Raw genomic sequence first — 17,135 nt, 5'->3', positions numbered from 1 at the left:
TTGTTTACGACGTCTGATTTTAGTTTACTTTCGATCCATACCATTTTCTTTACGTTAGCGCAACGCATAATATGACACTAGGTACGGGATGGGTAAGGGGTGGTGCCGGCAAGTACCGCCGACGACTGCTAAGATATCAATTGCCGCAACACACTTTATGACCCAAGACTGAAAATAAAATAAGATTTAAATTGTAGCGACAACAGGGCGCGGTGCGTCAACAGAATAATGGGTCTACATCATGATTTTCGAAAAAGTAAGTACTGAAGTGTTTTCGTGGAAATGGGTGTGCGTCCGGTACCCCCCCCACACACACACACACACACAAGAACACGCCCTGCCAAAAGCCCCGAAGGTATGCAAGGCGCATGATGATATTGAACCAAACTGTAATTATGTTCAGATCAAAAAATTGAACTTTCGTCGGCATGGTTACCATTTAATTATAGCGATTTTTTTTTTTTTTTTTTTTTGGTGAAAATAGTATCATTAATTGTGACTGTATATACCCTTCCGAAGGCGACTTTCCCCATTCAGCTTCAAAGTTTAAATAAAGCGAAATAAGAAATTGATTGCCATAAATATATTAGTATGAATTTTTTGGGGAAAGTGTTATCATTAATTGCGACTTTTCCCATTTAGCTTCAAAGTCTAAATGGGGGGGGGGGGGGCGAATGGTTAGCACGTGCGTGCTGTATCATAAAGCCTGTCATTGAGTCAACTGGCGTGGTTTCGAATCCCCGGTTGTACGTGACAAGGAGTAGGGTCGCCTGTCCAACCTCGTGGGTTTTCTCCGGGTCCTCCGGTTTCCTCCCACTGCTAAAGACCCTTACGCGCAAGCGAATTATTGAAATAAAAAAAATTAAACCATATGTTAGTCCCGAAATTACCTAGTTTGTGTCGAGTGGACGTTAAACCCCATTTCTCACTCTCTCTTTCAAAGTCTAAATAGAGTAAAATAAGAAATTGTTTGCCATAAATATATCAGTATAAATAAAAGAAGAATTTAAGAAACAGCAATACATCAATTTTCAAGCGTCCAAACCTTTACACACTGAACCAAAGCATAAAAAAGATGTCAGTACGCAAGGTCTAATTATCCCCTACATCGGAAAATCCCAGCCTCCTCATCTCGTCAATCTAGATTTGAAAATGATATGGTTTTTTTTACCACCCCCCACCGTTGACTATTATTGGCGGTCCCTGGCTTAACATTGTCTATGATATCACTTTTGTGGAAGCAGACGTTAAAGGGACTATCCTGATTGAAACAGAGTCTCAAACATAAAAGTCCGAGTACGTATGAAATTTAAGCACCAAGGTACAAAGGAATGGTGTTTTTACCTTGTCTCAAAATTTCAGCTCAAAATATTGAGTCGTGTGGACGTGAACTTCAAAACTGCTTATCCAGACATGTCACCCTCTTAAGATTTCGGGTCAATGTTTTCGTTGGGTGACTTTTCAGGCGTGCTTCCCCCTTGTCAGTGATGCAGGTCGGATGGCCTGACAAGGAAAGTTGTCTAGTTGTTCGGATGGGACGCAAAACCGAGGTCCCGTGTACACATTGGTGTGCACGTAAAAGATCCCTTGACAGTTGGAATTCGATATAAGGGTAGGCCGTATTGACGCTGTCCGGGCAATATTTCCCTCATAGCACACTGTATGGCGTATCCCCGTCTTCATTAGCCCAGTTCGGAGCAGAATAGTAGGACGTTAAACCCCATTTCATTTCATTTTCATTTCATTTCGTTGGGTGACCTGATGATCGATTCCCGTTCCTTTAGAGGTCTACTGTGAATGACCCACGTGTTGTACTTGGTGGCGAAAGGTAAATTTCACCTACACATTATTTTTATAAAATAAAGGTCTGATTTTATCCAGACACCCCATAATACAGCTTGGGACACAGATCTCCATTTCCAGATGAAGACTAACAGGTTTAAAGAAGCTAAGTCTCTAACTCAATATCATCAAAAATCTTCGACTTGAAAACACGAATTATTTGTCAATTCAAATCAACATTGGTCTTGTGATCTTACAGGGAAAAGATGGGCTTCTGATATCCAATATTCAAGACAAAATAAACATTTTACCATTGGTACACGAATCGTGTACCATGTAGGCCTACCATAATGCGTTTCAGCGCCATTTGGAACAAGGGACTCAAAAACTCAAAGAACAGGGCTAGACATATTCCACAAACCACGTCAAATGGTGACGCTAAATTCTTATCTGGAGAGCATGCGCAATAAATACCATCGGTGTAGACTGGAAAACCAGACGCTAAAGATTGCCATTCATATGAAACTTCTGGCGTATTTCGCCGAACATAACTGATTAGAAATTACAGTAAAAACGGAAACGAGTGAATGTAAATCAGTTTATATACATTCATATTACATTATTATATGCGTTGCGACCCGTTTTTGTCCATTTCTAGGTCCCAAATATTAGCGATTTAGCTCCTTTAAGTTGTTTGAAAACGTATCATATATACTGCGTTAGTTGCGATCGGACCTTTAAGGTAGAGAATTTTAAGGGATTTTAACACAAACATAAGCAGTTTTATTGGTATTGGCCCTTAAGACACTAAGAACTAAGGCACTGCCATTACTGGTGTGGGTCCGGTCAGCCATCAGTTAATTTAATCCGCCACTGCAGAAAATGTTATAATTTCATGCTTGTTAAGTTACTTCACCTCTCGGCCCTCCATGTAAGATTTGATCTCAACGTTTAAGCGACGTTCTCGTAGCATATAGTTTCATATATGCCACCACGTTGATGCTGTTACGCGGCAAAGATGGGATATGTAAAAGTTCCTGGCGCTTTAAAACCAGCTACGTGAGCGAGTGAAATATCTATATACGTAGTTTACAAATCAATGTTACATTTTCATGTGTCAATGATATAATAAGTATCATATAGGGAGGTTGAAAAGTAAAGTTAGGCCTAAATTTCCCCGTTTCAAAGCTGAAAAGAAATTTTAATCTGCCATGTTTCAGTAGACCACTGAAAAGAAATGTTTAGTCAGTATATCAGTTAACCAGCTAAACATTCATCTATTTAAGATACAATGGAATTATAGACATTATTCACTTAAAAGTCATTACATAAATTGGTGATAATATATATGATCTCTGTACTCTTCCATGAACTGTTGGAAGGCCCTATATAAAGTCAATTGATCTATTTTGTTATTATTCTGGTGAGGTGGGGTTTTTATTTTTGAAAATATTCTTTAATATTTGGTAAGATTTACTGTAAGATAACTTTGAATGGTGGTTTTGAATCATTTCTTGTGCATCTATAAAAATGATAATTATTAATTATTATATTAATAACGATTCTTTTGTAGCCTATCCTATACAGTTATTCCGTTTTTCATTTTTGGGGGTTATTTTTTAAATACACACTGGACTGTTGATATCTCATAATACACACATTCTTCACATTAAAATAGTATTTGTTTTGGCTTTGGCTTTTGAGAATGACCAAACGTGAATGGTGTACGTGGCTTGTTGACAGTGCCTTTAATCATGTCCGTGTGTGTGCGACAAGGGCTCAATAACCGCTCCCTGAATACTACGTCATCAAACTTTGGGAAGATGGCTGACTTGAGATTAGCTAAAGGCTAATAAATACTTAGAAAATAGTTTAACAGGCGATAGCATAAATAGTGAAGGGAAAGAGGAAAGTTAGGACACTCTCATAGTTCATGTAGATACGTCAGTAGCGTTTTAAGTCTAGAATTACGCCCCTTTTCCTTTCTATCGTTAAGAGTAACCGGAAATATTTGAGTAACTTTGGTCCGCTGTGTTGAAGTTGAACTGATTGGTCTTGTAACGCAGTTAGGCCTACATGATTAGATAAGGTGTACAAGTTTTAAGTCAGTGCACTTTGTATAAAACTTAGTCCAGGGAGTCCGTAACTATTCCTTCTGAAAGTTACATTTGGAAAGCTAGCAGTAAACCAACAGCATGGAAGACTTGGGTAATTTAATTTTGATCATAATTATTTTTTTTTTTAAATTTCCCTAATAAAAAGTAGCTTTTTTGGGGGTTAGTGATTAATATTGTCAGTATAGTGCGTGTGTGACAGTATCACAAAAATGGCATCATGTACTGTTATGAACATATCTTGTGACTCTTTAAGGCTCGATCATAGTAATAAGTCAATTATGAATAAATGGTCGGTAGGCTTATTTATGCGAAATATTTTTTATGGCCAATTCCATGAAAAAACAAAAACAAAAATCCCAGAATATTCTGTTTTGAAAACTATAAAATGTTCTTAAATTTAATTAGAAAACAAAATTTAATCTAGTAATCTCTCATGCTTGGATGAATCGGATTAAAAAGAGGTCCATATGAATATGATGTTATCTTTAGAACACTTACATGTATCACTGGAATGTTTATACTACATGTTGTGTGTTGCAAAGTTTGTATTGATTGAACCATTTTTAGACTGATATTCATTTTTAGAGATTTAATTTTCATTAAGCTTATATTTTACAAGGATTTTTAATGATGTGACAGCAGCTTTAAGTTATAGACAGTTTATACATCATATTCTCCTGGCTAAAGTAGAACATTTTAATTTTATATATATATTTCATTTTATGTATATAAACTTGTTTCACAATAAATATCAATTATTACATGTAAGCCTACATGTGCGAATACAGTAGCCTAACTGAAAACTTCTGTGAATGAATAACCTCTTTTACAATGGTACCATAGCCAAAAGTACAAGCGCAAGTACATCTGGTCTATCACATTCCACTTAACAAAGTAGCTTATGTACATGTAAGTTTCATGACTTATTGTATTCATTTTATATGGGAACACTCCCATGAAGATCTATTTATGCGAGATATTATATGTGGAACAATATTATTTTTCATGAATTGAAGTTATTGAATATCGTGTTTCAATCATTTACACGATAACTATGTATCTTCACTTAAAATTTCATACTTTTTAAAAGCTTTATTAATAAACAGTTGGATTGGAAGTTTATAATTTAAAGTATAGTCTAACACTAACACTGCTTCAATTTTGAAGACACCCAATAATAGTCTGACTTTCAGTGATTTTGTTAAAGATACTTTATGGGAGATATAAAGAGCTGGCAGTTCTCACTATAATAGTTTACTAGATAATGTAAATTTCAGTCAAATTGATCCACTCTGAACCAAGATTTTAGCAATTGGATTTTCAGCCTGGCCTCGATCATCATTACTACACGATTATCCATTTCATGATTAATTTATGAATAGAAGTCGAACAGGAAATCGGAACCTAATCCAATAAACATCGCAAGCTAGCGATGGCATCAAGAGTTGATTATGATCTTGATAAGTTACTAATTAATAATTTAGATAACATTTCAGGCCTAAAGAAAGACCTGCAATAGGCAGATTTAGCTCTTGCATCATGTATGTTTAAGTTAAATAATTCAAGCATTTATCACTCACATTCGTGTGTTTATTGATGCTTGAATGTTTTTTAATGTTGTATTATATCAGTTATATCAAATTTTTTATGATCATGTCTACATGTATGTTAACATACTTGCTAAATATACTTCACATGTCACTTTAGTTTGGATATGGACACTGAACTTTATATTCACTAATTAATTAAATTAACAACCAAGCCTTAAGACACGTGTATACATATTATTACATATAGTAAGCTGTATCATATTTTTTACCAGGTCATTTATTATCACATTATGATTTATGAACCGGAAGATGAATAGTTCATAGCACTTGTTGGAAAGTTCAAATTGGATTTCATTTCAAAGATTGTTCAAGATACATGTATTAATAATGCATTGTACAGTATGTACATGTATGTAACACACAATACTGTACACATAGCTACATGTATAAAGGCATATTAATGATAAACTGGAGTGGAACCACTGTCGTTTCAACCTGAAAATGTGATGTTGAAATGACATAATTATATAAAGGCTTACTGCTACATGTACATGTATGTACATGTGAATTTAAGCCAATGACTCATAATTCATAAATTTCAATTTAAAATGTCAGTCTATATATATATATCACTATTATAACTCGTCAGTACAATGTAATTGTAGGCCTCTGGTCAAATCCCAACATTTTCTCAACACTATTCCTTACTAAAATGTCAAAACATTTGAATACATATGTAGGCTTGTTCACTGATCTTTACACTATTTTATACATGTATGGGTTATTAGGTTAGCCAGATTTGAGTACCTTAGTACATTGTCTACTTGGTATTACGTTTGACCTATACCTATTTTTGTGCATTGATTGTATGTTTTTTTTGTGTATGGTGTTGTCCTCCTGAACTTATTATATTAGTATATGATTTTTAAAGATGTCCCTCCTCTATAAAACTAGCAACTACATGTTATGTACATACATGTATATTATACAGTAAAATATAAAGTACACAGATATCGAAAATAAAAAAAATAAAGTAGTAGCAAATAAGCATATGTTCAAACAACAGTAAATATGAAGGACTTCCGGATTTTACATCTACATGGTTTACTTTTCGAAAATGAAAACTTATATATTTGATTGGTGTTATACATTGTACAAGGGGAGACAACTTATACAAGAGGACTTTCTTGTCATTGACATAGACTCACTGATTAATCTTCATCTCAAATTTATACAGTATGGACTAGAAAGAAACCATCTTCAATAAATTTACATCCATTAACATTTTGGATACAGTATTACATACAGTAGGAATTTCATTTTGTATTACCATAATTAATTGATACATGTACATGTATGTAGTGTATCCATGGCAGCCAATGTATTTGTTACCCCAGCTCTTCCACTGTATCCCCTCCTCCCTTTACTACGCATCTTGTCATGTTGGTGTTATGCTTAAGGTCCAAAGGAATAAATTATCTTGTCATGTTGCGTGTGTTATGCTTAAGGTGTAAAGGAATACAATTAATCAGCAGTGTATGTTAGAAAACAAAATGCCTTAAAATTGCTTTTCAGACAGTATAAATTTGTTTTAATTTTTATATCAAAATGCTTAAAATACGAAATGTAAATATTTTGATAGTAGATTTCTGCCCAGCTTCACTAGAAGGCTTGATATTGCCTTAACCCCATACATCTTATGAAGCCCTTTACATAATACAAGTCACTACATTTTTCGTCACTAATTTTGATGGGTTACTAACCCAGCTGCGGGCCTCTCAGATTCCTCAATAGAAAATATCATCGCGAATACCAAGTCACACACTTTCCAACCAAAATGCCTAACTGATAATTGAGTTGCAAACTCCAAGGATCGTTCAATTTTCAAGGTTGCTGGAATTTCTGGCTATGATTATACCACGACCCAATTCACATTTTAGTACAAACCGTTCTAATTTACTTTTTGTTCTTCCATTTTGCTTCGGTGAGTTTTTCAACTAAACAAAAAAGCTTTCAACGGCAGTAAATGAATGATGATCTATTTCTTTATTTGTTTGTGCCCAAAATTTTGGGAATTTCAGACTAATCTAGCAACAGCAAGATGTTGTAAAACTCGCAGTCGTTACTTCAAGAACATGATTTCTGCCTTACACCCTTTGATACTTGTACTTCTTGGCAGAAAAATAAGATTGCTCTTCACTTTATTTTTACTTGTACCTGCATGGCTGTATATTATATGATTCGTTGTAGATTGTTGCAACAAAGACAGGTTTTTGATATTATTTGCAACAGTATAGGTAAACACATTGGCAGTGTAGGTAGACCTCTAGCAGTATATTTTATTAAATGTTGTGAACCAATGATAAACAATTTTATTAGATATTGTGAAACCAATGATGAACACTACAAGGCTTCATAATTACTTTTATAACCCAATTACTGGCAGTTATCCCCCTGAAATAACCAGATGACCTTATTAAACATGTCTGGTAATAACCTACCTACCCCATTCCTAATAAGGACAAGTTGTGGGTGGTACAGGGGTCAAAAAGGTCAATTTGGAAAGCTACTAGGTGGTTGTTTGAAGGTAGGAATTCATAGTTTTATCATCTGTGTAATATATAGTCTGTATGTTATTGTAAGTAAACTGGGGTATATTGTAGTTTAGTATGGTGTATTAACTGTGAGTTATACACATATTTACCGGTGAATAAGTTGAAAAGATATTGTATATCAAGTGTGTAGGTAGTCATCTCATCAGCTGAGAGGTAAGGTCAGATTCTTTTCTGTCAACTGATAAATCTAGCATCGCATTACATTCATCTGTTAGTATTGATAAGAAAATTTATGCAGTATGATTATATGAGTCAGACTTCCGAGAAAATAAAGTATATGCCAGTTAAATTACGTAGAATTATAAAATCTAAGACTAGTACATATATTACTAATAAACTTTCATTTAAAAGTAATTACATACATTATATGGACTAAGGAAATGTAATGGAAGCAAATTTTAATAATTTACTACATTACATCTAAGACTGAATAATTATAAAAACAGCCGAATGATAGTTATGGCAATTGGTATTTTTAATAGGTGTTGGTGAAGGCTAAGCATTTATTTTATAATACATAAGTCACGATAGAGCATACCAAGTCTGTCAGAATTTTAAGGAGTGCATCAGATAATTGATTTTGTAGGTTCTTTTTTTTTGTAGATGAAATTTATGCCATCTTATATTACTTTAGCAGATGGCTAACTTTAGCAGCTGGTGCCATGTAGTGTATGTAATGCATGTATTTTATGAGGGAACTGTTGGATGCTCTCCTAGACAAATTTCTTAACACCTGGCAAATGTGAAGTTAGATTTAATAGATAAAATTTAATTTAGATAAAAAAAAATTCTTTCATTCCAAAAGGCATACTGTATGTAGGCCTAAGACTTCTGAGATCTTTCACATGGTCTTCAAACATTTGTAATCAATCAATAAATTCCAGTAATTTCCAGCATATTTAATTTGTACCTTTTCATCAAGAAGGTGGAAGATTTAACCCTGAAAGTAGATTTACATGTTGTACTGGATAATCCTTGCAATATGAGATGTACTCTAGAGTAAATCAATAAACTATCATAAGAAGAGGGTAGAATAGTTCTGTTAATATGCATTTGTTGATCACTCCATAGCCAATATTTTATAGTCCAGTGATCATGTTCATTTTTGTATACATGCGGATAGAAATGAAATGGGGTTTAATGTCGTACTGTTCTGCTCCGACTTGGCAATTGAAGACATGCATATGCCATGCAGTGTGCTATGAATCATGAAGGAATTTTGCCCGGACATTGGCGCTACAGCCTACTCGTATATCAAATTCCAACTGCCAATGTGTCAAGGAACTTCAATTTTTTAGTACCATCCGAATGACTAGACAACTGTCCTTGTCAGGCCCTTCATTCTGCACCAATGACAAGGGGAAACCACACCTGAAAAACCAGAACATGCGACCTCCAGACTAGTGAACCAGCATCCAACTCACCTAGCCACTGTGGCTCCCATATATGCAGATAGCGATAGAATCTTAGGGTTATCTGAAAATTGTATAATATAATATTGATATAATAAATCCCTAAGAAATTCAGATTGAATTTATATGTATCATCACAATACAAGATACATGTAGATCTAATTGACTAAAATTATCCAAGCTACATTGATTAACTCAAATAATCGTTTAATTGGGATTTAATCATTGCCACTCGGAGGGAACTTAGGAAAAGGTGAGAAACTGGTTGGTGAAAGGTCATTCAAACACCTGTGACAGGTCAGATTGTTTGTCATCTGTCAATCAACTGATCGCCTATGTAAATAAATGGTAGGAAGAAAAACTGTCTGGTTACTAGGTCAAGATAGTATAAGGTCATGGGTCACCCAGTATTAAAGGTGTATTTCAAACTTTAAATCTAGTTTTACAACATTCCAATATAGAACCAAGAAATCAAGTTAAACATGTTTAAAATTAATAATATTCAAGTATTTATTATAAGTATTTCTAAAATTAGAGCAATGAGTTTTAGTCAGCCAGTAGCACATGATACTGTACATATGAAGAGCCCAGGGGAAGAACAATCTAAGTCACTTTTTCAACGAACCCCAGTTAATGGCACCATCTGGTAGCAAATTGCATAAGCTTTCTGTGGAACAATCAATTTCAGATAATAACGATCAGAGTCACATCGAACCAAGGCCCTTCTGAAATGCCATCCCGACAAATACATCCATTGTACCCTTTATTTGACCTTAATTTGGCTGAAAAGTGGAAGTCAGCTATTGTACTGGTAATTATGGTTCGTATTAAACATCATTTTGAAGTTGTAATTAAACCCACTCGTTGTTCTGTTCGCGTCAAGCATTCTTGTCCAAAAGTCTGTTTTGCATTTTATGCAAAAAGACAAAAATGTGACTTAGATCGTTATTCCCTTGGACTCTTCATATATCATTACATTTATTCAGAAGTGATGTTTTTAGTTCCATGTGCTTGTGGAATGAGGAAAGTATGGTCTATTAGGTTCCGATCACGGATTGGGCTTGAAAAATCATATTATGATATAACAGGTGGATGATGGACGAGTTATACAAAATATTTACTTTTGTCTGCACGAATTGTGTTTATAAGCTTATTTACATGTATGTCCCATCCAACAAAATGTTTGAAAATATGTATGGTACATGTATGTCTGTGCTCATACAGTAAATCTCTATGGGTGAAAAATTGTGTTTATAAGCTTATTCATTCCCCATACTTTTACATGTAGGCTATTCCGATACGATTGACTTGGAATACGCTCATTTTCGAACCCGAGATATTGTTGTTGAGAGTCTATTGCATTGCTTCACCGCTTGTTTGTTTAAATGAACCAAATAAGTATATCCTGTATGTACAATGAATAAGAGAACAGGATGGTTCATAGAATTATAAAATCTTTGTGTATTGTCCTATGAAACAGGATTTATAAATATGGATGACACATTAATCATAATTCTTGCATTGCCTTATACAGTAGTACATTGTAAGCATACAAGTGCGCCTGATAGTGATGATATAAATTAATATAATGATTAAGGACTTCCTGAAATATACATGTATATGTGTCATGTCATGTTTCAATAATTGTGTATTTGAAATATATTCATAAATTCTAAATATTCTATTCTCCAAGCGTGAGCACACGTTTTGTTTGTCTCTCCCCCCCCCCCCCCCACTGACTTTAAAGAAACATAACTGAATACTGATATTACATGCGGAAATAGGAATGAAACTTTTTCATGTTTAAAATGTCTAAATTGTAAATTTCAGCCAAATGGTCTCATGGATTTACAAAATATTGAACAAACTTGATAGGCTGCTAAAATCTGGCTACTTCTCTAAATGCCTTAAAAATTGGAATTCCTTCTATTATTCCAGGGAAGCCTTGGTGGCTCAGTGAGTAGGACTTTGGTCGCTAACCCAGAAGTCCCATATCGATCCTTGTGTTGGCCGAGAAATTTCCCCCTGTCAGTGGTACAGGATGGAGGGTCTGACAAGAGACAACATATAGTTGTTTGGATGGAACAAAAATCCAAGGTCCTGTGTACATATTGACGTGCACGTAAAAGACCCCTCTGACAGTTGGAATTCCAAATAAGAGTAGGCCGTAGTGCTGCTGTCCTGGCAAAATTTCCCTTACACTGTATGGCATGTGGCCCATCATCATGGGAAATAATGATGAGATGAAAAACAAAGGTCCTGTGGATATTAGTTAAAGATCCTGATGACAGTTTGTAATCAAAATAAGATTTCTAGGCCGTAGCACTGCTATTTGGCTAATGTTCTCTCATAGCACACTGGTATGCCTGATGTTTGGTACAGCAAAGTAGAATATCAAATGGTTAAACCTTGGTTCATTTTATTCCATCTTCCTTTAAAAACATTTTTGTTGTCTTTTCACCTAACAGTAAAACATTTTATCACACATGTACATGTACATAATATAATTTTTTCAATTGACTTCCATGATAATATTCATGTATTAGACTTATTGTGTGTGTATTAGACTTCTGTGTATTAGAATAATTGTGTGTACTATAGACTTATGTATATTAAAATTATTGTGTATTACTGGCATGCATTTAATTCATTGAAATCTCCAGAGAAGTTAATATAAGAACATTGTTTATATTATATGTCATGAGGAATGTGAATGACCTGATTTTAGATTATGGCAAATATTTCAATTTAATCGAGAACATCCATATATATATGCTATTTTATTTGTTATACATGCGATTTTTTTAATGAAATAACTTTTCAGTTTAAAGTGTAAAAATGGTGTATTACATGTTTAAGAAGAGAGATTATTTTGACCTATATATCTATAGGATTATGTAAAACCTACACTGTATACCTATATTGTAGTACCTGTAGATGTAATACAATGAAACCTTATATGATGAGCAATGGTAAAACTAAAACATTCATCATCCCTCACAGATATATCGTCTATTTTTGATCCTGGCTTCATGTAGATAAAGAAAACAAGTCATTTGGTATACAGATGTAGGCTAACTGTAGCTTCTTCTATAATCTATCTATATCTTCACCAATTCTATATACCTCTACATTTATTTTCTATAACAAGTCGACTTCATGATACTCATAACTCAAGGTGTGGCTTGACTCGTTTGTTCTATCAAGGTGAAAGTTGGATTTTAGCAGTAAACAATTTAGATTCAAAATGTCCACCATTTGCTGGGAGCGTGAAACAAAAGGTAAAGCATAGTTGTAGATAGAATATGTCGAGGTTTTGAGTTGAGAATAATATTCTTCCTCACCAACCTTAATGGGTGATTTATTGCAAAGCCCAGACACAGGCTGTCAAAATCTATTTTTAGAAAATTCCTAGAGTTCTACAACTGGCTGATATTCTCTGTCTGTGAGGTGCAGTATTGAAGTTGAAAGATTTTAATGAGTTTCTGCATGAAAAACTGTGTGGTTTATCGTTACTTCAACTTTGTCCAAAAATATTCAAATAAAGTGCTTATAGATTACATGTGTGCTATTTTTGTTTCACTAATTAAATTTGGACTGACTGTATGTAACACATTATTTTGGATTGTTTTGAAAAGATTTTACAGAATGAACATCTTTATTGAAATTATCAGCAAGTCTTTTGATTATTTATGCACATATCAAAGAGATATGGGAACCACAGTGATTCAGTGAGGAAGGTGCTGACTCACTAACCAAGATGTACAGGGTTCAATCCTAAGGTTGGCCGAAAAAGTTATCCGGGATTTTCCAGGATGGAGGGCCCTGGCAAGGAACAGTGTCTAGTTGCTTGGATGGGACAAAAAGTGAGGTGTAATGTACCTGTTGGCAGGCATGTAAAGAACCCGAGACTGTTGAAATATAAATTGTTGTCCGGACAAAATTTCCCTCCTAGCATACTATATGACATATGCCTGTCTTTATTAGCCCAGTTGGTGTAGAAAAATAATACTTTATACCCCACTTCATTCATTCAAAGAGAGGGGATCACGTGGCTAAGTGGGTAAGACGCTAGCTCGCTAGCCGGGAGGTCGGGTGTTCGATCCCTGCATTGGCCGAGAAAGTTCATCCAGATTTCCCGGCGTGGTTCTCCCTTGTCAGTGATGCAGGACGGAGGGGCTGACAAGGAAAGCTGTCTAGTCGTTCGGATGGGACGAAAAAACCGAGGTCCCGTGTACACATTGGCGTGCACGTAAAAGATCCCTTGGCAGTTGGAATTCGATATAAGAGTAGGCCGCAGTGCCGCTGTCCGGGCAAAATTTCCCTCATAGCACACTGTATGGCGTATGCCCGTCTTCATTAGCCCAGGTTAGGAGCAGAACAGTAGGACGTTAAACCCCATTTCATTTCATTTCATTCAAAGAGAGACTTCCATCTCCATAATTAGCAGATTACATGCAGTGTACTATTTGAAGCTTTGTGCAATGCCAAACACATATTTGACCATTTTAATTTAAGTTTGGGTATCTTTATTTTAGTTACTACCACCTTACTACAAATTAAAAATTGTGGTTACTCCCACATTATAGCAAATTAAAGATTGTTGTTAGTGGCCTCTCACCTTCCAGAAATTTAAACTTTCATTCTACTCACCGCCTTATAACTTATAGCAATTTAAACATTTTCCGGGAGCCATGCCTACATGTACTTCCTCCTTATTGCAATTTAAACTAATATCTTTCTTAGTGCAGTCAGAGTAGGATGTTAAACCCCATTTCATTTCATTTACTCCCATCTCCCACCTTATCTTCAGTTTAAACATTGTCTGGTTACTATGATGACTACTTCTACCTTATAGCAAGTTAAACAATAGTATAAAATTTTGGCTACTCTCACCTTAAACATTATCTGGATACCATTGCTTTCCCACAGCAGTGCGGAAAAAAAAACTGTCATGTTTTTCCTGACTAAAACATGTACATGTTGATGTAAATTTTGATTTATTATAGAATAAATGTTATAAAATCTGATATAATAACTGAATAATTTCCTCAATAGAAGGAAAAAACCTCAAGTTTCATTGGTTTATAGTTTGTTTGAGACTAACACAACAAGAATTACAGTTCCTGGTTATGTCACTTGAAATTTATGTACAAAACAAGTGCATGCTTTTCTACATGTAGTGTACATATCAACTTGGCACGATTTTATACCCTAGACTGAAGTGTTAGTTGGGTTGAATTTTTGCCAGAATATAAATGTTAGGCCCCCTCTAATGAACCATCTTGTTTAGATCTGTAGTTCTAGATTAGATTGAGGTTTACATGTAAAAGTCTATAACAGTGTCAAATTTGTGGGAGATTGGAAGCTGTGCAGCCGCTGCAGGTTTAGATGTTGTTAATTTGGTAAATATCTTGAAATGTTATTTCTTATTTATAGAGTATGTATAGTTAATATTATCATGTTTATGAATATATTTGTAAGATTGAACTTGGTTATGTTATCTGTATGTGTGAGAAGTTCCTTGTTTGCTAATTTGGAATAAGTAGGATGTACGTATGTATGCACTAAAAGTCTGATAAAGCAATATTATCTTTGAATATTTGTAAGATTGAACATGTCAATGTTATTTTAATCATGATCTATATAAATGGGAAGTTTCTATTGTCAAGATTGAGAAAATTATTGTGTGTCTGATAAATACATAACAAATACAGAACAACTGACAAAAACATGAAGAGAGACCTTAAAAGATTCACCCACTTTTAAAAATGTGTGCACACTGTAACAAAGTAAATTCAAAGGCTATCGCACAGAATTCCTGCTGGCTCAGTTCACCCCCCAATGTAAACTCCCCATTCGCTGTTCTTAATAATCTAGCATACCATATGCATAATGAAAAAGCAACTGAACTAATTTACTCCATTTAAATTTTCAATTTCTTTAAAAATTGAGTGAATAATCTAAATTTAGAAAAACAACAAGAAAATCGGCACAGTCGATTGTGTCATCCCTTTAAACTAGACTAGAAATTATTTTTTTCTGTAATACAATGTATGTACTCAGATTGATTATTTAACATTCATTTAATAAGGAAACAAAATCAAAATACCAACCCTAGCAAATTTTTAGACTCAGATATTAAACAGGCCCATCAATTTGGTTCATAGCAAATAAATATGGTGGTTGTCTTGTTAGATAGGGTGCAGCATAGGTCGATGGGATTTTCAATTCTTCATACCTTTTTAAATACAGAACGGATTTGAACCATGTTGGGACTGATATTCCCGTTAGAGATTCAACTTTCACTATATTGTAATTTTCAAGTTATTCTGGAGGTCTAAAGTCATGCATAGAAAACAAAATTAAAATATCAACAGCAATCTTCTGGCTTGATTTCAGTCAGATTACATAGAGGTCTAACAAAATTTATAGGTGACTAGTTTTGATCACATGCTACATGTACATGTATATCATCTACAGTGAATGCTGAATGTAGACACATTTTGAAAATACTAAACTGAATTGAACCATTTTGGACTGTACAGTTTGTAACTTGTAAGGTGTTTAATATCCTCCAAATGACAATCAGAGACTTATAAAAAATACCCAGGTTTGTAATTAATTATAGTATTTACGGTTTAGACATCCAGTAATATATTAATTTTGTTGACTTCATTTATTACAAACATGAATTTTCCATGGTTTATGTCACAGGTGGTGGCATGACACGGACAGTGATACAAATATTTATTTCAAGTTTGTAACATCCTAGACTGACATCATTGTTCATTTTTATGTTTTATAATAAAAATCATTGAAGTGGTTAAATACATGTACCTACTCTGGATCTAGTAATAGTATTTATTGTAAACAAGTCTATTGTGTGACCTTGTCAAAAGGTTTAAAGGGGAATTCCAATCTTGTCATAGGTCACAGGTGTACAGGTAGTAGGCTAGCTGTTACACACTTACAACCATACTTGCTTTGTAAGAATATGTACATAATATGTTGGCATATAATGCACAAAACAATGGACTAATTGAATTATCATTAGTGTTGGATAAAAGTTTATACATATTTCTAGCTAAGATTAAGAAACTGAGAAGTGATATTGCTGTCACCTCTCTGTTTAGCGGCATTAGCCTACATAATTTGCAGATACAGGCCTAATAATATATAACTTTTAAAAACTTATTATAATATAATATTAATCAAAATAATACCCTATTTTCACCTATGGTTCTGCTCTATATAAAAACAGTGGAATCTCACCAATATGCCTCTTTAATATTTATGTAGCATTCATGTATCATAATAAAAGTAAGTATGTGAATTATGTGATACTTCAATTAGATAAACATGACTGGACTGTGATAAGAGAGGAAGATTTGTTAGTTTAAAATATAGTTTTCCTATTCATCTTGTCAGTCTATTTAAATGTGATTTTTTTATATGATATATTTAGATTTAAAATAAATTCATGAGTCAACTGGAATCCCATTCATATTAACTAATTCAGGAATTTTTTGATATTAGAAATGACGTACATATATGTACAGATGATCATTACGAGTTTACTTATCTTGTTTCAAGAGTCACCATATTAGCTCAGTTGTGAGTGTGGTGCATGCTCAGTTGTGAGTGTGGTGCATGCTC

General features: G+C 34.2%; 1 protein-coding gene across 4 annotated transcripts in view; it reads left to right on the top strand.

Moving 5' to 3' along the window:
- The first annotated feature begins 3,597 nt into the window (after positions 1-3,597).
- The window catches only part of LOC126823893 (paxillin), a 32,550-nt gene continuing 19,012 nt past the window's right edge, over positions 3,598-17,135 (top strand). Inside the window, exon 1 of one of the 4 annotated variants that reach the window (XM_050552953.2) lies at positions 3,598-3,990. In XM_050552953.2, the coding sequence (XP_050408910.1) occupies positions 3,978-3,990 (13 nt within the window). In that variant the 5' untranslated portion in view covers positions 3,598-3,977. Of the gene's footprint in view, positions 3,991-8,080; positions 8,218-12,599; positions 12,758-14,736; positions 14,882-17,135 lie in introns of those variants that run through there. The other 3 variants (XM_050552956.2, XM_050552952.2, XM_050552955.2) reach the window with 3 other exon arrangements.

Source organism: Patella vulgata, chromosome 6 (genome assembly GCF_932274485.2).
Source record: "Patella vulgata chromosome 6, xgPatVulg1.2, whole genome shotgun sequence".
NCBI classification, from domain to species: domain Eukaryota; kingdom Metazoa; phylum Mollusca; class Gastropoda; family Patellidae; genus Patella; species Patella vulgata.
Note: the sequence above shows the minus strand (reverse complement) of the source record. Positions and strands in the feature narration are given on the sequence as shown.